At 42.4% G+C, this 21590-nt stretch overlaps 1 protein-coding gene across 6 annotated transcripts in view; it reads right to left on the bottom strand.

The window, feature by feature from the left end:
* The window catches only part of GRAMD1B (GRAM domain containing 1B), a 378746-nt gene that overhangs the window by 125050 nt on the left and 232106 nt on the right, over positions 1-21590 (bottom strand). For 5 of the 6 annotated variants that reach the window (XM_050921945.1, XM_050921943.1, XM_050921941.1 and 2 more), the window contains 2 exons: positions 20176-20984; positions 2497-2574 (listed from right to left, as the gene is read on the bottom strand). In XM_050921945.1, coding sequence (XP_050777902.1) covers positions 2497-2574; positions 20176-20537 — 440 coding nt within the window. In that variant the 5' untranslated portion in view covers positions 20538-20984. The remainder of the gene's footprint in view (positions 1-2496; positions 2575-20175; positions 20985-21590) is intronic. The other variant, XM_050921947.1, reaches the window with a different exon arrangement.

Here is a 21590-nt window from a genome sequence, read left to right on the forward strand (position 1 = left end):
CAGAGAAATCTGGGAATACAGTTCCAGTACAAATTTAGTTGGTTGTTTTTTAAGGGTAAGAGGAAGCTAATGATCAATTGGCAATGGTGTTTTGTTTGGGTAAAGGGTGGAAGATAAATGTGAAAAAGGTTACTTTATAGTTTTGACTTGTAAAGCACATGGAAAAAACAGTTCAGTTTCCAAAAGCAACACTTGTGCCAGTGGGTTTCTTCCCAGTGCTCACAACACTAGTGCTACTAGGAAAGGGGGGAAAGTATCTTGCATATTGACTAGAACTATGCACACCCAAAAGTGGATAAACCCAAAGACTAGGTGAAGCTGAACCTCAGTGTGTACACCCTGAGTTTACGCTGGACCAGTAATGGTATGGTAATGACGTATCATTTATGATTTATCAGGTAAGGGGGCCTGAGTACAAATGAACATCAGGCACGTAAGTAACTGGGATGGCAACTGAGAGTGAGGACCTCAGGAGTTCTAATCCTTTCACTGCCACTGCCTCATTGTGTGGCCTTGTACAAGTCATTTACACTCCCCGGGCCTCAGTTTCCCAAAACATAAAATTAGGAAATGGCAATTACCTACTGCAGGGGTATTAGAAAGATTAATCAGCCAATATTTTTACAACACTTTGGACTCTTTTGAGGTGCGGTGCCATATTTTTAGAGTCAATTCTTCACCTCACTAGAATGGGACAGAGAGTTTCTGAACAGCAACATAGAATCAAGGAGACTGGCAAATAGCTCGGGATGCCTCTTGCCTCAGTTTTGCTAGATATAGTAGATAGTGAGGACCCTCAGGTAAAAACAACCAATCAATCTCCACTCTACAACACTTGCCACACCTCCAGCGATACCATATTTGATAATTTACCCAAGGAAACCCACTTAAAGGCATGTTAACAGTAACAGTAACATAACATTACTTTACACTTACATAGTCCTTCTCATCCAAGAATCTCACAGTGCTTTACTGGACGATAAATATCATCATCCCAATGTTTCACATGAGGAAACTAAGGCACAAATAATGACTTGCCCGAGGTCACAGCTGGGAACAGAATGCAGGTCTCCTCACTCCTAGCTCTGTGCCCCCATGTCGCTTAGGGTATGACTACACTGGAATAAAAGACCTGCAGCATGGCCTGGCTCAGCTGACGCAGGCTCCTGGATCTTGAGCTCCAGGGCTAAAAATTGCTGTGCAGATGTTTGGAATAGGGCTGGAGCCCAGGCTCTGAGACTCTCCCACCACAAAGTCCCAGACCTTGGGGTCCAGAGCCTGAACAGTCCCGCAGTCCAAGCCTTACAAGTCCTAGTCAGTTGACCGTGGCCAGGGGTGTTTAATTGCTGCGCAGACATACCTATTAGGTTTAGGCACCCAACTACACACTTCTGGCAACCTCTTTAAAGCTATGTGAGAACAATTTGTATTTTAGACAGAAAAGCAACCCATGTAAAACAACATATAACAACCACAATACTCAATCCATGATGACAATCCTTGTCAAGCCACACAGGGAAACTAGACCATGATGGACTGTACTCTTCCTTAAACTGACAGGTATCTCCTTCTGCCTCCTCTTTTCACAGACATCCCTCCTACTTAACATCTTCTGATTTTCCAACACATTATTCTCTTTTCCATGATCTCACTGTTGACCCATCAAACACCTTGGTGTTCAGACTCCAGGAGCCACATAAGCAACTGTTCAATGTAAAATACATATACTACCCGTATAGGTATGTCACATCCATGAACTATCCAAACTGTCCCACCCATTTAGAATTTTGCTTTCTTTCTTATCTTCTTATATGCTGTGGCAATATTCCAGACATCTCTAGATTCCCTCCTATGCAGCAGCACTCACCATTCATGTATTATCAGTAACTGATCAGATATCATTATTATTAACATTTGCTATGTTAAGAGGATCTGGTCAATATTTTCTATGGCTGTAGCATAACCTGCATTTACATACAGTGCTGCTTGCTGCATGGGCAGTGTTAGCTTATACATATTGTTACCTGTGTCTTCAAGGTACCTGCACTTAGTGTGCAACCTGTACTGATGGTGTCACTTCTGTTTACAAACATTATCTACATTTGATGTGTTACTTGGTTTCATCTTGTTACCTCTGATTGCAGGTTCCTCCTTCTGTGTTTCCACTATAATTAAGTTTTCCAGTTTTAGATTTAAACTGACAACATCCCAAAGCAAAGTATACACTAACAAATACCCAACATTCACTGTATTTGCAATGGTGAGACGTGTTTGCAGAGAATACTCTGATGACATTGCATTCTTGGTGCAAGTTCCTCACTAGGAGTGCAGGGCTTTAGGGGATAGGGATTGGAGGTGTTACTTGTTAACATAATTCAAGAAAACATAGTTTTACACCTAAAATATGAGCCATAATTTGCCTGATAATAAACAAACCCAGCAAGCCAATACTCATGTTCAGGCTGAGCGAGATTACCATCATCTGGATAGACCTACCTTTCGTCACGCATTCGGGGACTCAGGAATCGGGATGAATCGTCATCATGGCTGCTTTGCTGGCTACTCTGCTGGCTGCTGCAGAAAGAGACAGAAAGACATAAGCAGTTAGAGCTCTGGATGGTCCAGCTGCTTTACTCTCCTAAAGAAAACAGGAACAGAATTAAAATAAACAGAGTTAGGACTTGTCTACACACTGATTTAACTGAATTGGTTGGAAAAGTAGTTTAGTTAAACTAATGCAGGTCTCATTGTGTGGACACTCACTCTTAAATCAGTATAACAGTGTCCAAACAGAGTTGCGCCAGTGTAATTATATTGATCAAAAATAACACGTACAGGTGTACATGTGTATAGACCAGGCCTTAGGTTTGCAAGTAAGAGAGTAGCAAGTTTATATATAGAGAGAGAGAGAGAGTGTGTGTGTGTGTGTATGTGTGTGTACACACTAAGACTCCCCCTCTTTGTGCAACCTGCATTACAGCCACCTGGATCATGCCTCCCAACCAGGAGGCTGTCCTAGAGGATGCTTGCCCAAATGGGTGGAAAGAGCAAAGCCACAAATCCCTTCGCTCAAAAGGTAAGCCACAAAACAGTACTGCAAATTACTTCCAGTTGCAGAGCAAATTGGGAGCCGCACCAACAGTTATGTGCTCCTCTAATGTTTCTCGTAGGGTGGAACACCTCCGCATCACCACTTACTATGGGCTGTGTGAAAACATGATCAAGCCCTGTGAAACCAGCACAGTGCAAACAGTTTCACTCCAGTTGTGGGGTTGTGTTCAGTAAAGCAGTGAGAAAATATACAGCGGAACAAAATTCAACACTCATCAGCTTTCCTGGTTTCTTACTAACCTTAGACTTGCTGGAATGTTTGCAAACTCAGGGCCAAGTCACGAGTAAAAACATCAGGGCTTAGACTCAAGTAAAACTGAGATTAAGTCTGTAGGAAATACAGACTGATGTACAGTGTTAGTGGAGTCTGTGTGAAACTGTACTTTAAAAAAGAAACCACAAAAATCCAGGGGTGTGGCTTCAAGTTCTTGAGGTCAAACACCAAAACCTAAAGGGGACCAGGGAGATGTAACATACTTGAAATGCAAAAGTGCTCCTAACGGACTGAAACCTGATAGTCTCACACAATAACCTCCTTTGCCTAGGGATTTAAAATATTCAATAACAGCCTTTGCAGATGATCTTTGAAGAGGATGCCATGGTGCTATGTCTGACTGGTTTCATATGGCTTAGCATTCAAAGCTTGACTTGGATTCCTCATTAAAAATCCTCTAACAAGAACTATGCGTTTGTTTTTTTTTTGCAAATTAAAAACACTCCCACGAAATATCATTGGGGCCTAACATTACAGGTGTACAGCACATTGGACAATGTAAGGGGAGGGCCTTATCACAACAGATCCTAGATACCAGATGGTGACTTGCTCCAATCCTAAACGAATTATTCATTCTAAACCTAAGGTCAGAGCCATCTCTGAGCAGCAGTCATGCATCCGATGAAGTGGGTTTTAGCCCATGAGAGCTTATGCTCAAATAAATTTGTTAGTCTCTAAGGTGCCACAAGTACTCTTGTTCTTTTTGCTGATACAGACTAACACGGCTACCACTCTGAAATAGTTTTCATTGAGCTCATATAAGGCTCTCCTCTCTCTGCATACTTAGCACATCTTTCTCCAATGCTTAAGGGATGCATTCATTCCAGCTCAGTGTGCCTTGAATTGCTGTGTTCCCTAATCTATTGCCATTATATCTAGTAAATACAGTGATCCCCTCCCCCTGCCAGTACCCCACTGGTACTGAAAATGGCCGGGGGGAAAGTGACCAGTGGAGCTGAATTTCAGAGGGAGATTTACAAACTGAATCCACAAGATGTCACTGTTTGCTTCCAAACTGCCAAAATATTGTGCAAAGCACCACACGAGGTTTGTATTATCCCCCCAAACAGCTGCGACCTACAATCCTGGATTGTGCCTGCTCTGGCCAGCAGCCTCAGGTCCCTTCTTCCAAGTTATAAAATTTCACATTTACAGAGAATTCCTTGTCAGCAATAAGTAAAGGGAAATCAACAAGGGAGAATGTATCATGCCATGTGCTGCCCAAAGATGTCCAACGGCTTTCATTTGCTTCAGGATCCTGTTCAAAATTGCAGCTATCCTTATGGATTCACAAGAACATAAGAACGGCCACACTGGGTCAGACCAAAGGTCCATCCAGCCCAGTATCCTGTCTACCGACAGTGGCCAATGCCAGGTGCCCCAGAGGGAGTGATCTCTCGCCTGCCATCCATCTCCACCCTCTGAGAAACAGGGCCGGCTTTAGGCCAATTCCACCAATTCCCCCGAATCGGGCCCCACGCCTAAGAGGGCCCTGTGCCCAGTGAGAATCCCTTCCCTGGCTGGAGGCGCCTTTTTCATTTTTACTCACCTGGCGGCACTTCGGGTCTTCAACGGCACTTCGGCAGTGGGTCCTTCAGTGCCTCTGAAGACCTGGAGCGAGTGAAGGACCCACCGCCGAAGGGCCGCCGAAGACTCAGAGCACCGCCTGGTAAGTACAAGCCCCATGTGTTTTTTTACATGTGTTGGTTTTTTTTAAGTCATCCCTGCTAGGGCCCCATCAAAACTGTTCGAATTGGGCCCCGCACTTCCTAAAGCCGGCCCTGCTGACAAACTGAGGCTAGGGACACCATTCCTTACCCATCCCGGCTAATAGCCATTAATGGACTTAACCTCCATGAATTTATCTAGTTCTCTTTTAAACACTGTTATAGCCCTAGCCTTCACAACCTCCTCAGGCAAGGAGTTCCACAGGTTGACTGTGCGCTATGTGAAGAACAACTTCCTTTTATTTGTTTTAAACCTGCTGGCCATTAATTTCATTTGGTGGCCCCTTTTCCTTATCTACTCTCTCCACATCACTCATGATTTTATATACCTCTATCATGTCCCCCCTTAGTCTCCTCTTTTCCAAGCTGAAAAGTCCTAGCCTCTTTCATCTCTCCTCATATGGGACCCATTCCAAACCCCTAATCATTTTAGTTGCCCTTTTCTGAACTTTTTCTAATGCCAGTATATCTTTTTTTGAGATGAGGAGATGACATCTGTACGCAGTATTCAAGATGTGGGCGTACCATGGATTTATATAAACTCAATAAGATATTCTCTGTCTCACTCTCTATCCCTTTTTTAATGATTCCTAACATTCTGTTTGCTTTTTTGACTGCCGCTGCACACTGCGTAGATGTCTTCAGAGAAGTATCCACAATGACTCCAAGATCTCTTTCCTGATTAGCTGTAGCTAAATTAGCCTCCATCATATTGTATGTATAGTTGGGGTTATTTTTTCCAATGTGCATTACTTTACATTTATCCACATTAAATTTCATTTGCCATTTTGTTGCCCAATCACTTAGTTTTGTGAGATCTTTCTGAAGTTCTTCACTATCTGCTTTGTTATTAACTATCTTGAGCAGTTTAGTATTATCTGCAATCTTTGCCATCTCACTGTTCACACTTTCTCCAGATCATTTATGAATAAGTTGAATAGGATTGGTCCTAGAATTCTGAAAATTTACCATTTATTCCTACCCTTTGTTCCCTGTCTTTTAACCAGTTCTCAACCCATGAAAGGATCTTCCCTCTTATCCTATGACAACTTAATTTATGTATCAGAGGGGTAGCCATGTTAGTCTGGATCTGTAAAAGCATTAAGAATCCTGTGGCACCTTATAGACTAACAGACGTTTTGGAGCATGAGCTTCCGTGGGTGAATACCCACTTCATCGGATGCATGTAGTGAAAATTTCCAGGGGCAGGTATATATATGCAAGCAAGAAGCAAGCTAGAGATAACGAGGTTAGTTCAATCAGGGAGGATGAGGCCCTGTTCTAGCAGTTGAGGTGTGAAAACCAAGGGAGGAGAAACTGGTACCCTGACTGAACTAACCTCGTTATCTCTAGCTTGCTTCTTTCTTGCATATATATACCTGCCCGTGGAAATTTCCATTACATGCATCCGACGAAGTGGGTATTCACCCATGAAAGCTCATGCTCCAAAACATCTGTTAGTCTATAAGGTGCCACAGGATTCTTTGCTGCTTTTAATTTACGTAAGAGCCATTGGTGAGGGACCTTGTCAAAGGCTTTCTGGAAATCTAAGTACACTAGGTCCACCAGATCCCCCTTGTCCACATGTTTGTTGACCCCTTGTTGACTCGGTTTCTCTGTACTCCTTCTCCTCTCTCACCTCCTTTCCATCCCTTCATCTCACCTCTTAGCACAACAACCTTCTCTTCTGCTGCTCCTGCCATCCAGAATTGCCACCTTGACTGTCTCCAACACAGCCAGCCAACCACACACATGCACACTCCAACTTTCCTCTCTCTGAAAAGCTATCAACGTATCTCTCTTCCTCCTACTCAAAGCATATTGTATATTCGATGTTGAATTCTAAAAATTATATTGTTGTAATTAATTGCTTCTACTACTAGGCTACTGGAATAAAGTCCTTCCCATCAAGAGGTTTAAATATTTAAAGAGCGACAGCCATCTTAAAAACCACCCTGTAAATATTTTACCAACTCTTATTGCAAAAGACACCTGAAATTATTAGAGCTGAAAGAGATCAGAAGGAAAAATCATCTCTATTTTTCAATCTGTTTGGTTTGTGCACTTGACACAACTCTCGACATAAACAGTTCTACTACAGTAGGTTCCCTCTCTTTGTGTGGGCTTTACACACAACAACACAGAAAAGAGACAAAACATTTTGCATATGAGAAAAGATGGTTAAGCCTCCTCCATAACTGACAGGCTGACTCGAGGGCAGGTATAATATCAGATTATAACATTAATTTAATTTTAAATCAACGAGATTTGAAGCTGACAGTGCTCCTTTTAACGACTCCCAAGATTCTTGTCTAGATACTAAAATGGCCTGAAGTTGGTTAGAAAACTTTGAAACTTAAGAAATCAGCAAATGCTACAAAACAGCAAGGTCCTTACCTCATTCCAAAGCTTTATAGCGCACAACAGAAACTCAGACAAGTCTCTAAACCTTTGGGGTATGCAAGTAATGTGGAGGTTGAAGTTTGACAAATGTGTCCGGACTTCTCTGGTATTTCTAAGATGTGTATTGCTGAAGTAACACAGCACCTCCTCAGGGGGGGTACTGTGGTCAAAGTCAGTTCTCACTTAGGCTCATATTGTGATCATTATTTTAAACCTCACAAACTGCTGAAGTGCTTAAATACAAATTAACTGAGCCATTTAACCATTAAACTGTTGATGTATCTTTCTACACTACAAGTGCTACAGCCGCACAGCTGCGAGGCTGCCGCGACACCACCGTAGTGCTGTAGCATGTCACTTGCTGCAGCGACAGGAGGGGTTTTTCCTGTCGCAGTACTCAATCCACTCTTTCAAGAGGCAATAGCTAGGTCAATGCAAAAATTCTTCCTTCAATTTAGCAGTGTCTACACAGGACCTAGGACAGCTTAACTAGCTCTCATGGGGAGGGAGAGAGTGAAAAATTCACCCCTCTGAGCGACGTAGCCAGGTCCTAGCCCAGTTTTAGTTGTAGACCAGGCCTGACTGAGAGCCAAGGGCCTGCAGCAAACCAGCTTTAACTTGGTCCCCAAGAGAATGGAGAACTCCCAGGCTAAATCATGTCTACCTAGGGGGCTTAAGGGGAATGCCAATCCTAGATCAGATTATTTTAAATCCATTTCCTGCAGCATTGTAAACCTTTAGAAATGATAAATCATGTTTTGTTTTGCAGAAGCTGCTGCTGTGTCACTTCAAAGTGATACTGTCAACAGGGACCCAAAGGAAAACCTCTGCAGGTGCCAAGCACATTGGGCCTGCAACGTAACATGGTTGGAAGCCAAGAGGGTACAATTTGGAGAGCAAGTCAGTAGAGCCCTGCACATATCCACAGACCATATTTGCGGATCGGAGGCAGATACGAATTTTGTATCTGCGCAGGGCTCTACCAGTCAGAGACCAGTTAGGGCACAAGATTCCAGCCCAAAGAGAAGCAGTGGCACGGATCTGTTACTTGAAAGAGGTACACTTAGGGGACTGGAAAAGGGCCTCACACAGATGCTAACTCAGCAGACTGGGTGCAAGGGTTGCATACAAAGTTTTTCATCCATAGCCCGTGTACTGTGAACTCCAGGTCATGTGTTTTCCTCTCTGACTGAAAGATACTATTTTCTGAAGCCCTACAGAAAAGACTTCTCTTAGTTCTTAGCTGTAAACAATGCAAATTTCCCATCAGTTCAAGATATTCTTAGACTTAAGATGAGCAAAAGGCAGGTTTGCAGGGGAACGAGTCTCCCTATAAAGCTCCAACAGCAGTTCCTTAGAAGTCAACAAATGCATAAAAGAAAACAGATTCCTGGAACAAAAATATGCACTCAGTGTCACATTTTTTCTGCCCCCCTTCCTGCACTGACTTGGTGACCTTCAATGTAATCGCCACCATTCTTATCTTCATCAACAGCACCACAAGGCTTAGCTTCATCTTTATTACCACTATGTTCCCCCACAGCTCTGCTACCGGGAGGAAAATGTCCATCTCCATCTTCAACACCACTAGCCTCATCTTCATCACTGTTGTCTCTGCCAACACTAGTATAGCTTGTTGTGACGATGAAATCTCACTGCTTTTCTTGTCTTCACCACTTCTATTATGCCCTTCTCTCGCTAGGTGCTTATATGGGCCTCAGACCCATAGTGACAAATCATCTTCTTCGCTGGTATTTTTTTCAGCTCAACTGTCAATTTTTTTCAGTCTCTGGAATTATTTAACCAATGTTTTATGGAGACATATTCCAATCAACGGACTGCTTGCAAAGTATTCGCTGGCACTGTTCCCTTGAGTATCCACTGCTTCCGCTGCGTGAATGGTAAACTGCGTCACGTGGTATTGTTGCTGCTCCCTAGTTCGATGGTGAGCTTTTGTAAATCGGAAGAGGGCTGAAGTCATTGGGACCACTGAATATATACAGTGTTGCACTGAAGTCAGCTTCGAGTTGGCCATACAAAATGCTTGCAGCATGAAGTGTTTCATGAATGCATATTTACACAAGTATACATGTTCTTGTGCATTGTAATATTTGTTGCCAGATTTTCTTATGTTTTCAACACTCAACATGCTGAGACTTTTTCTAAAAAGGAATCTGGCCTCAATTGTGGGTGCTAAGCACTTTTGAAAATCTGTCCCATAGAACCCAATGAACATAAAGGCAAGAATGTGTGGCATTTTATCTCTATATTCAACGGTTTGAGAAGGAGCAAACTTGAAGAGACCTAGATTACTCCAACAATTCTGTTTTTTTTAAATAGCTGTGTTCTTGCCTAAAGAATAAATTACTGGAGTAAGCCATTTCACTGAATGGAAGCATATAATCACAGAGACACATACATTACTTCCTGACATATGCCTATTATTTAGTTGGCATACAAGATGGATGTAGTTTACTTGTCCATAAACTACAGAAAGTGCAATTTCTTATGGTGATTCAATTACAGAGGCACAGCTATTATTCACAGAAGATGAGAAACTGATCTCATAACTTTTATGAGGTTTTCTAGCCTGCAAATCTGCGCATAGCAGTATCTGATAAATGATCCAGCTACAACATCACCTTCTTGTCAACTAAGGATCTGATTTTCTGCATAGTGAGTTTGGCAAAGTGATAGAATGTATGTAAAGCTTACTGCGCATTGTAGACTGTGGGTATAAGCTTATAAGTTTATTTTCAAAGGATGCTTCCCAGGGGTGGATAAGTGTGTGAATATGGGTTGGGAGGAGAGAGAAATATCAAGGGAGACATAATCTATTAATGAGATGGGTAGCGACTCATTCACAAAACAGTGAGGATTATTGCAAATGTTGTTATCTATAACTATTTGCAAAATAACTTCAACAAAAAGTTTTCACCCTCTGAGTCCATATGAATATTTAGTTTCATATTGTTTCATTGATCAGCTCAGTTACATGGTTTTGTTTCAACATCCTAATGGGATTAAAAAATAAATAAATAAAACTGAAGCACAACAGACAATCAGCAATCAATTATGCATCTCTGCTACAAATGCATGCCATACATCTGGAGGAATACACATTGATGTGAATATTTGTGATATTTTCAGGATTTGTGAATGTTTTCACCAGTACTTGCTTCTAGTTAAAAAGAAAGATGGGTAATGAATAATACAATCCCATGAACCAGTGACTGGAAAACAGTACATCTATTCAGATTTTCAAATTTTCAAAGTTTTTTTACTTTTAAACTAGTGGACAAGGTCAAGGATTTTTCCGTCCTCTTTAAGACTGTGACCTTCACAAGATAGGGACAATACCTTCTTACAATCCATGGAAAGTGCTTAACACATCATGAGAACTGCTACACACAAATGATGAGAACAATCTCTTACTATTAATTATTTGCAGAACTGACCAGGAAATATTCTTCCCCTGGAAAACATTAAATGAAAATAATTTTTTTAAAATTTTCAACATTTTTCTTCTATATGTTGGTTTTAAACCAAAACATTTTGCTTTCATTGGTGAAAACCCAAATGCATTCTTATGAATAATGGAAACTTTTTTACCCAAATTTCTATTTTCTCAAAAAGCTGCTTTTCGTACGCAAAAACAAAAAAAGCATGGATGAACATTTTTTCCCACCTCTAATTATTTGTAATGCACCAATGTGGTAATCTCACAAACAGTACGAGACTGAACTCCAAGCCATGGATGTCTGCAGAGAGGAGCTGCATCCTTTGGACTCTCTCCCTTCTACAAGAGAAACAGATGTAACTTCTGGTCTAAAATCAACCTGCATATTTGTCTTTCGCTTCACTCCACTGCTTTGCTGATCATTCCCAGAACTTTGGCCCCTCATATCCTTCATAAGGCTGCAGCAGTAAAAAACTCAGTCCCAACTCCCTGAGAGTAAATCATCGGCCCAAGCAAATGAAATTCCTGCCATCAAAAGTATTGTGTTGCCATGGCAGCGGTGGCTCCTAAAATAAAGGCACCATTAAGAATTGTCAGAGGCCTGTCACGGTGTGGGAAATAAGAACTCATTGGCCTAAATTCTAAGGGATAATGAGACCCCAGAATGCACTGTGACAACATCCCCCCACTCCCATATATCAATAAGGGTTCCCCCATGATAACCCTGAAGCAATCGGATAGCTTACTGGATGGGGAAGCACCTGCAGCCCTGGATTTCTTTTAGCTCCTGTCAGTTCCTGCCACTCACTCTCAGCATCTGAACATAAAGCTGTCGGGCGGAGAGATGCATGCTTATAGCCAAAGGCAGCAAGTTAACATCAGGCTTTATTAAAAAGAAGATAAGGAGGATTAGTGTTCCATGAAGCATGTTGCTGAACTGAGACGGTGCGATTCTGGAGGCAGCCAGCAGATGGTAACATGGTGTTTGTAAAGATTACAGCACCCTTTTGCCTTTATATATCTCCTTTCCATCCAAGGATTTTAAACTCCATCGCAAAGTTGGGTAAAATTTCCTGTTATCCCTATTTTTACAGAAGTTGAAACCAAGGCACAGGCAACGAGAAGGGACTTTTCCAAAATCCACAATGAGTCGGTGACAGAATCAGGACTGGAACTGTGGTCTCCTGATTCCTGGTCCCCATCTCTAACCACTAGATTCTGCTGCTGTCTTATGCACAGACTCTCTATAAGGTGTTGGAGCAGCAGAACGGAGCGAGTTTGGAAGACATGCTCAAGCTCAGAGCCTGCATCAGCTATAGCCGGTGTAACAAACTCTTTATTTTCAAGACCAAAAGAGGCACTTCCTGTCCATGATCTCATTTGCTTGAGTACACTTCTAAAGCTTGCAGATGATACCAAGCTGGGAGGGGTTGCAAGTGCTTTGGAGGATAGGATTAAAATTCAGAATGGTCTGGACAAACTGGAGAAATGGTCTGAAGTAAATAGGATGTAATTCAATAAGGACAACGTACTCCACTTAGGAAGGAACAATCAGTTGCACACATACAAAACGGTAAATGACTGCCTAGGAAGGAGTACTGCGGAAAGGGATCTGGGGGTCATAGTGCATCACAAGCTAAATATGAGTCAACAGTGTAACACTGTTGCAAAAAAAGCAAATATCATTCTGGGATGTATCAACAGGGGTATTGTAAGCAAGACATGAGAAGTAATTCGTCCGCTCTGCTCTGCGCTGATTAGGCCTCACCTGGAATATTGTGTCCAGTTCTGGGTGCCACATTTCAGGAAAGATGTGGACAAATTGGAGAAAGTTCAGAGAAGAGCAAAAAAAAATGATTAAAGGTCTAGAAAACATGACCTATGAGGGAAGATTGAAAAAAATGGGTTTGTTTAGTCTGGAGGAGAGAAGACTGAGAGAGGACATGATAACAGTTTTCAAGTTTTCTTCTTAACCTCTGAGAATAGGACAAGAAGCAATGGGCTTAAATTGCAGCAAGGGCAGTTTAGGTTGGACATTAGGAAAAACTTACTAACTGTCAGGGTGCTTAAGCACTGGAATAAATTGCCTAGGGAGGTTGTGGAATCTCCATCATTGGGGATTTTTAAGAGCAGGTTGGACAAACACCTGTCAGGGATGGTCTAGATAATACTTAGTCCCGCCTTGAATGCAGGGGACTGGACTAGATGACCTCTCGAGGACCCTTCCAGTTCTGATTCTATGATTAACTCAGCCTACTATAAAGGAAAATAGGAATGTTTAAATTCAAAATATATTATTAGTGATCAAAACACTCTCTGACATCTATCTGCCCCAGTTCACTCCCTACTGGCTAGTTGCTCACATCATATACACTACCATCCCAATTAGTGCTAATTAGTAACCTTTGCTGTTATTTGAATCAGCAGTGGAGACAGTCTCCTTCTCATCCCTAGAGGGGTGGGGTCCACCAGATGAGGGTAAAGGTATATCAGTGGCGCTGGATGGGCACAAGTGTTCCTCTCACTTTTTCCGTTTTGCAAATAAACAGAGAACAACAATCTGCAGAGCTGCTGTCAATCCAGCTCCTTTCATTAGCAACACATTCAACCACCACCAAAGTCTCCAAAATGTAACCAACGTGAGGGCAATCATGACAATGAACATGATGATGAGGATAAGTTGTTTTATTCCAACAACAAACTCAGGGCTGTGCAAAACCTCCAACGTAGATTGTCCCCTTGGTAAACATTTGCTGAATATACAGGATGAACTATATTCAGAATCTGGGCTATTTGTGAACTTTCACTATCCACTGTGTTGTGACTAAGTCAGCCTAAGTCACATAGCTACTGTTTCTGTTCTTTGATTTGGTGACAAACATTTAAACAAAGAAATGAAAAATAATGAATAATTGTACAAACAAAGTAAGACTCATCACAGAAATTCACAAAGATGTTGGGATTCAGAAATACTTGGGTTTCATTGGAATAGTCACAAATTATATGACTACAGGAATCATAATGAATCTTATTTCATGGTTTTAAAAAAAATATGTAACAAGGTTTTTTTTAATATTCAACCAGCTCCACAGGAAGTTCAAACAAAACCTAAAGTAAACTTTTTTTATGGTTAAAAATGGCCATATTAAGCACCCAGCTCCCCCTACATTATCTTTCATTTTCACAGCAGCTTATGCATTTTCATGTTAAACAGCTAGGTCAGAAACAAATTCCACTCCATCAATGGAAGGTTTGTTCTCATGGTTATTTCCAGATCAACCAAAGGCAGAAAGTACAGGACGTCTTGCAGGGACGCCTGTTACCAATGAGATTCCCAGTCCCATTTTGTAGATACAGGACAGCCTGGGTAACAGCTACAATTCTGAATGCTTATTCAAACCAAACCTAAATCCTATGACATTCTTCACTCATCACTCATATATTATGCAGCAAAGTTGGGCTTTTAAAAATATGCTAAGTGGCTTATAAGGGGGAGTATGGTCAGCAAGATTTAATCGAACGATAAGACATTGACATGAATAAGAGCAGTCTCTACAGAGACACTACCTAGGTTAAAAACCACAAAGCCTTTCTCATGCTTGAAGAAATTTGTCTTCCTTTGAAGCATCAACAACAGGCCACTACTACAAGCAGGATACTGAAGAAGTTGGGCCCATTTCTCTTTTCCATCATGGAAGACATACATGCACAGATTAAAAGGCCAGAAGCTCCACTGTGATCATCTAGCAAGACTTCCTGCATAAACACTTATCACAGACTCATGTCTGTTTCAATTAAAGCATATGTTTTAGAAAAACATCCTATCTTGATTTTAAAATTGCCAATGATGGAGATTCTACCACAACCCTTGGTAAACTGTTCCAGCTGGATTACCCTCCTTGTCAAAAACCTGCACCTTATTTCCAGTTTGATTTGTCTAGCTTCAATTTCCAGACACTGGTTATACCTTTGTCTGCTAGATGGAAGCCCTCTACGATCAGATTTCTGTTTCCTAAATAGGTGCTTATAAACTGTGACTGTGGTGTAGTGAGAGCTGCATTAAAATTGTAAGATGTTACTCTAACTTTCAGGAGTTTTCCTAGTCCTGCTTGCAGGCTAAGGAGCTCAGTGGGAAAGCATAAAAGCTGTGGTCTAGCAGCAGTCAGTTTGCAGACAGAGAGCCTATAGTAAGGCAGGGTGACTTGTGGCTCTCTGTTTTAGCCTGTTTTCTCTCTGTGTGTGTGTTTTAGATTAGCGTGTATTATTCTGAATTTTAAGAAATAAAGTAGTGTTAGTTTATAACCTTCCAGCAAGAGTATTTTATGTAATTTCTCTGTGTGTATGCCATGTAAATAACAGTGATCAAGTCACCCCTTACTTTCTCTTTGTCAAGCTAAATGGTTTGAGCTCCTTCAGACAGTCACTAGAAGGCATGTTTTCCAATCCCTTAACCATTACTATGGCTCTTATCTGAACCCTCTCCAAATAATCAAGGTATAAATAAGGTCCTTAATTCCTTAGACCCACAAGTGCTCATTTCTATCCAGGTACTTGGAAGAAGAGCTGCATTCTTATTGCTGACTCACAGATTTAGTCACATGCAAATTTCTAATGGGGAAGATTTTTCTTCCCTTTTGACTTGAAAATAAAATGTGGAAATTTCTGAAAGCCAAAGACACCTGGAAGCTGCTAAACTCACAGAATAACTCAGCTTGCCACTTCTCATAAATTTAGGGCATGAAATGAAACCCATCATGGGGTAGGGTTTTGTTCCCATTTTGTTTATTTTTAGCCATCTGCATTGCTCACAGCATTAGCTGCTGTTTCCTGAACCCTATATTCTACCATAAAGACAGGCAAAGCCAGAGGTTTCACTGAGGTCGATATTGTTTGTTCTTTGCTGCAGTTTTCTGGTATGGGAGTTTCTGAAGTTTTTACTCTATTGGTTTTTGTACTCAGTCCTTACACTTAAGCAAAATATCCACAATGAGAATTTTTCCAGAGTACAAACTCCAAGACTTTTCCATAGTGTCAAAGGGAGGTGAGAGGTTAATGGAGTAAGAGCTCTTGCTTGCAGTCTGCAGATTTAAAGGTCTGAGGTCAAAGAGTTTTTAGTGGAGGACCCTCCTCTCTGAAAACTCAGTTGGTCCACTGAGTTAAGAACTGATGTAAAGACTTGCATAATGGAAGCTATTTGCAGTGCACTGCAACAAGCTATATTGGTCCTATGGAATCCAGGACACACGTTGTGTACTTCCAAACCCCATCTATTAACTATTTACTTCTATAGAGACATGGAGTGGACACATCAGAGTTGGGGTCTCTTGATCTTCAAGCCATACAGCAATGCCTATATATTTATTCCTGGCTTTTGCCAAAGTATGGTTGTGTGGGCAGGTTATTTTAATAGCTTAATTTAAGGGAGCAGGGTCAACTCCATTTATTTTGGGTGGACATTGGCCCTTGCACGGTCTCTAAGGAACCATACATGCTCCCACAGATTACGACGCATGGGTTTTGTTAAATAAATTAAAGCAGATCCGCTATCACATTCACTTCATAAATAATGCATGTTCATTGCAGGCATAGCAAAATGCTAACAGATTGCTTTGACTTGCTGTGAGGTGTATTGTAATGGCTGTTACCATTCTACCTTAATAATAAATAAAATAATAATAATATTTTGCACTTACATAGTGCCTTAAATCTAAGGACCTCCGAATGCCATACAAAAGTAGGTAAACACCATCACCACCAGTTTGCAGATGGGGCAGCAACTGTAGTACAGGGAGTTGAAAGATGAGGTTAAACTGGATATAGTTTGCACAGCCTGAAAGGTGTTATTTTTTACTTGTGATAGTGCCTAGGAAACCTAGCCCTGGGCCGGAACTCTGTTGTGCTATGTGCTGTACAACCACAGAACAAAAAGTTGGTCCTTTCCCCAAACAACTTACCATCATTATGGGCTCTCTTTTGACGTCTAAACCATAATGATCTTGGGCAAACCCTGGCATCTTATGTATGTGAACAAGAATCTCGCTTGTCATTTCTTTGGCTGATGACAAGTCACCTCTTTTTCCTTGCAACTGTGGCATCACTAAACTAAGGAAGAGTTTTAAGGGAACCAGAAGGTAATATGTCATCAGAAAGACTGGGGCCCAAGTTTCCAAGAGGAACTAGTGATTTTGAGAGTGCGGCTGGGGCAGCACTTCTGGGAGAGGAAAAAATGAAGCCAGACTTATTCAAATGTAGAAAATTAAACCAACCATCAAGGGTCTTAATATAGCAGACACTTTCTTCTGTCAGGTTCTTCTACCATGCCCACCATTGGGGTGGGATTGCCTTCCAGTAAGGCAGAGGCTAGAAATAAGGTACACATATTTTACAAAGAGGGTGATTACACACTGGAAAAACAAACCAAAGAATGTGGTGGATTTGCTGTCACTTGAAGTCTTTAAACCAAGATGGGATGTCTTTCTAAAAACATTCTCTAGCTCAGATTACTGGGTAAAATTCTAAGACTTGTGTTAGTCAGGTGGTCAGACTAGATCATAATGGTCCTTGCTGGCCTTAAAGTCTATGAACCTATGAACAGTATATTAAGTGATGTGACTAGCACCTGTCTCATACGGACATCAACATCATAAATGTAACAGTGACACAATATTGCCCCAGAAAAGCCAGCATTCATGGAAACCAAGCCGAGAGTATGGCAAGATGGATGGAGAATGATTAATCTGTTTCTCAAATGGCCAGCTTTCTCCTGCTTCTCCCCAGAGCACACTATGCCATGGACAGGTGCCTCATTACATGAGGAGGTTTATATCACAGTGCAATCTTGGGAGTAGCATTAACTGAACACGGTAATTCACCCCTGCAAAATTCTCCTGGTTCACCATAGTCTACCTGGACAAATTCCCTGCTCTGACCCAGCAACCCCTGTTTTTTCCCTCTCCTGCTGTGCTCTAGATGTGCATTGATCCTCTTTAAGTTCTCCAAGCCTGCGAGCTCGGCAGAAAAGGGCAGGAGAAGAATTAGATGTTATTTTCCTTTGGGCTGGGAAGGGAGGAATTCCATTTGAAAACCTGATCTATTTTCCATTGCCAAGGAATGGATTTGGAGCCCGTAATACATGAAAAGAGAAGGTGCCATGCTGGCCTTGGTATGCTAATGCCACCTAATCCATGAACTGCCTTAGCTTTTTTCCAGTCCCCATTTCAAAAATTTAATCAGGGAGAGTGCAGAAATTTGCTAAGGAGGGTTAATAACTAGATTTCTCTCTCTCCTGAAATAGACCCAAACAAAAATGCTGCATCTAAAATGCCCTCAACTCTGGTGAAGTTCAAATCTGAACTCTCTAATTCAGACATCTCTCTCTAACACACATACACACACACCCCACACAATCTCTCCTGTGTTTTCAAGACCATCCCTATCTGTATCCTTAACCATCATTTGAATGACACTGAATGTTTACGATGTCAGGGGACTTTTTTTTCCCAAAATGATCACTTTCTACAAGAGATGCCATTGTAACCTGCTGGTACAGAAATGCTTTCATCAGCAGAACGTCCTTGAGACTTGGTGTTGCTAAAGCAGCATCTTAGATTTGCAAATGGAATTGGACCTAGTGGAAGTGCTTTTGCAAGACTGGGAATGGACTTGGCGCCTCGGAGAGATGTGTTGATGGGTATAACTCCTCCACCAGACCACTGGGACAATATCTGGGTCAATGGAACAACCTGCTAGTCAGGGGTAGAAACAGAAAAGGACATCATATGGTTCCTTAAATTTACTTTTTTAAAGATGTAATATGCATATGCTCGAAGCCTACAAACAGCTAATAAGAAAATTATTGTTTTTCCTGCAAAAGAACTGATGAAAACAACAACAAAAATAATACATTTTCTTTGAAATGTTTCAAGTTTTAGTGAAAAGCAAAAAACTGAACTCTATCTCTGAGCTGCAATCCAGCCAATGCACGCATATCTCGTGGTGCTACCAAAATTTATGACAATAGCATTCCAACTCTTAACACTAGAGTCCGAGGAACAAGTGCCTAAACATCCCCAGCAAGCCATTTTTCGGATGGTTGTTCCCAGAAGACAGGATAGCTTTGGGAAAGGGAAAAGAGTAATTGTCATCTTTTGGTCAATAGTTTGAATTACACCCAGGTTAGTAGAGACCTGCATTCCAATAATACCTTCTATCTCAGACTCAGGGCTTGTCTACACTGCAAAGTTGTCGACAAAACTTTTAAAAAAGGCCCCCCATGAAAGACAAAAGTTTTGCCTACACAAGCGGCAGGACAAAGCTAATGCCGCTCATAGGGATGAAAGTATTTTCTCGGCTGTGTCGTTACAACCTTGTCGCTAAAACCTGCGTGGTATAGACAAGCCCTCAGAGTTCCTCATGAATTAAGCCACACCATGCCCTTGTGACCCAGATGAGCATTAATCATCCTCTTTTCTGCAAATTAATAAACTGAAGCACAGAACATCTAAGTGACTTGCCGAAGTCTGTGGCAGAGCTGGGGACAGAGCTCAGATCCCGCCTGGATTTGCAGGTCTATGCTTTAGCCACAAGGCCAGCTTGCCCCTCATTGTCCTCTCATTGCCATTTGACAGATGTGCCGCATCCTGTATGACATTAGTTAGGGGACTTCAGTCCAATTCCTAAGGGAGAGGGGAGTGCGTCACAAAAACCACTAGCAAGTTTGGCATTAACTTGCCCCTGCCTTGGTGGTCTCGGCAGAGATGCCAAGGACTGAATGGGCCATGAAGATTGAACTCCCTTTCCTTCTCTACAGGGGGACCCTGCAGGCCAGCATTCAGACACATGAACAGTGTAGTATAGAGGAAGACTGCCCATCTCCTAGGGTCTTAAGTCTCCATGGCCATCAGTCTGACACTTTTCACCAGCACTAAACTCACTTTAAAGGTATGTAATGGGTGGCAATAAGAGATTGAATCTGGCTCTAAAAGCATGAGTCACTACTGTTTGAACTAAAAGACTGCATCCATTAGCGTGGAGTCAGCAACAATCTAATATACCACTTAAAATAGCCCAGCCACTAGAGGGGGACAAATACGCTGTGGGCAGCAGGCTGAACCCTCTACAGGTAACAGCAGGCACAATTGCCTTGTCCTAGTGGGAGCCTTCTCAGCTGCAGGGAACGGGAGGTTTGGCCAATGACATACCTGCTTTCACTGTATTCCTTCTTCTCTCTCACGCGCAGCCACTTCCGCAGCAGGACACGCTTGCGCCGCGGGGAGGCGCTGGGCGTAGAGCAATTCGACCATGGGGTGTCCTCGTCACTGGATGGGGTGATTTCTATGGATGGGAGTTGCAGGAACTCTTTGTTGAGCGAAGGAGAGTCCTGGTACGCGCCGGCCTCCAGGCTCTGCTCTTGCACGTTCTTCATCCGTCTCATCTTGAAGCGCCTCCTGCGCAGGGTGGGGGTGGACGAACTGGACCAGGCCCGGCTGCACTCTGGCACCTGTTGCTCTGGGACCTGCAATGCCGGGAGCTGGAGGGTCTCTGTCATATTGGCAGCAGGCATCAGATCCCCTTTCACCTTCCCCTCCCACCTCTGCTCTAGCTCTTGGATCTCAATATAAACTACACCAGAAACTAAAAGCTGCCCTTCTCCACTCCTGCCCAGTTCAGCATGTTCCCACCCCTCAAGAAGGAAATCTCATGTTTCTCGGTGCTTTCATTTAATGGGGGTGCAGGAGGGGGGGATGCTCAGACCACGAGTGGAGCCAGTTTCAAAGTTTCTCTTTTGTTTTCTCCTCCTTTCTCACTGAGAAGCAACTTCCTCTTCTGCCTGGTCTCTTTCAGGGCAGTGAGTTTAGCCTCTGGTACGAGGACTGTTGACAACCCGCTGGGCTCTCTTGGCTTTTTTCATTCTGCTGTTTTCTCTGCTCTTTGCCCAGTCATGGCTCAGTGAACACTCCTCCGGAGCTGTGCTGGAAAACAGTCCTGGGAGACCAAGAGCAACGTGGAGCTGTGAGGAGGTCAGACAGAGAGAGAGAGGGAGGGAGGAAGGGAAGCAATGATACTAGATAAAATTGGAGAAGGCGGAGGGTGATGGAAGTTCTTTTTCTGTAACAGATAAGAAATGCACAGGCAGCTGCTGCAAGTGTAACTGCACTCCTAATCCCGAGGGCTGGGTTCTATATTACCAAACACGCCTCTACTGCCATCAGCCTAATGAAAGAGGATAAAGGGGGAAAATAACTTCTCATGCAAGCCGATTGGCAGACTTCCCCTCTGTCCCACCTTCCTATTTGGTTGTCCCACCCTGCACAGGGAGGGGAAGGAGTGGACTCCAAGTTCCATCATCTTGTTACTGCATATATTATTTTTCACTTCGTTTGAATACACATATACAGAGAGAGGGCAGAAGTAGGGAGAGAGTTTGAGGAGCAGCTCAAAGGCAGCAGTGGCACTGAGGGTGGGATCCTGGCTGACTTTGTTTTTTCAAGGGTTCATGGAGACTGCTTCCAAAATGACACACTTAGTGATAGATGGTCCTGAGTTTAGGAACTGACACTGAGAAGACAAACATCACACAGAGAGACAAGAAGACATGCAGGACAGGCCTAAGAAA

The sequence above is a fragment of the Gopherus flavomarginatus genome, chromosome 13 (genome assembly GCF_025201925.1).
Source record: "Gopherus flavomarginatus isolate rGopFla2 chromosome 13, rGopFla2.mat.asm, whole genome shotgun sequence".
Lineage (NCBI taxonomy): Eukaryota > Metazoa > Chordata > Testudines > Testudinidae > Gopherus > Gopherus flavomarginatus.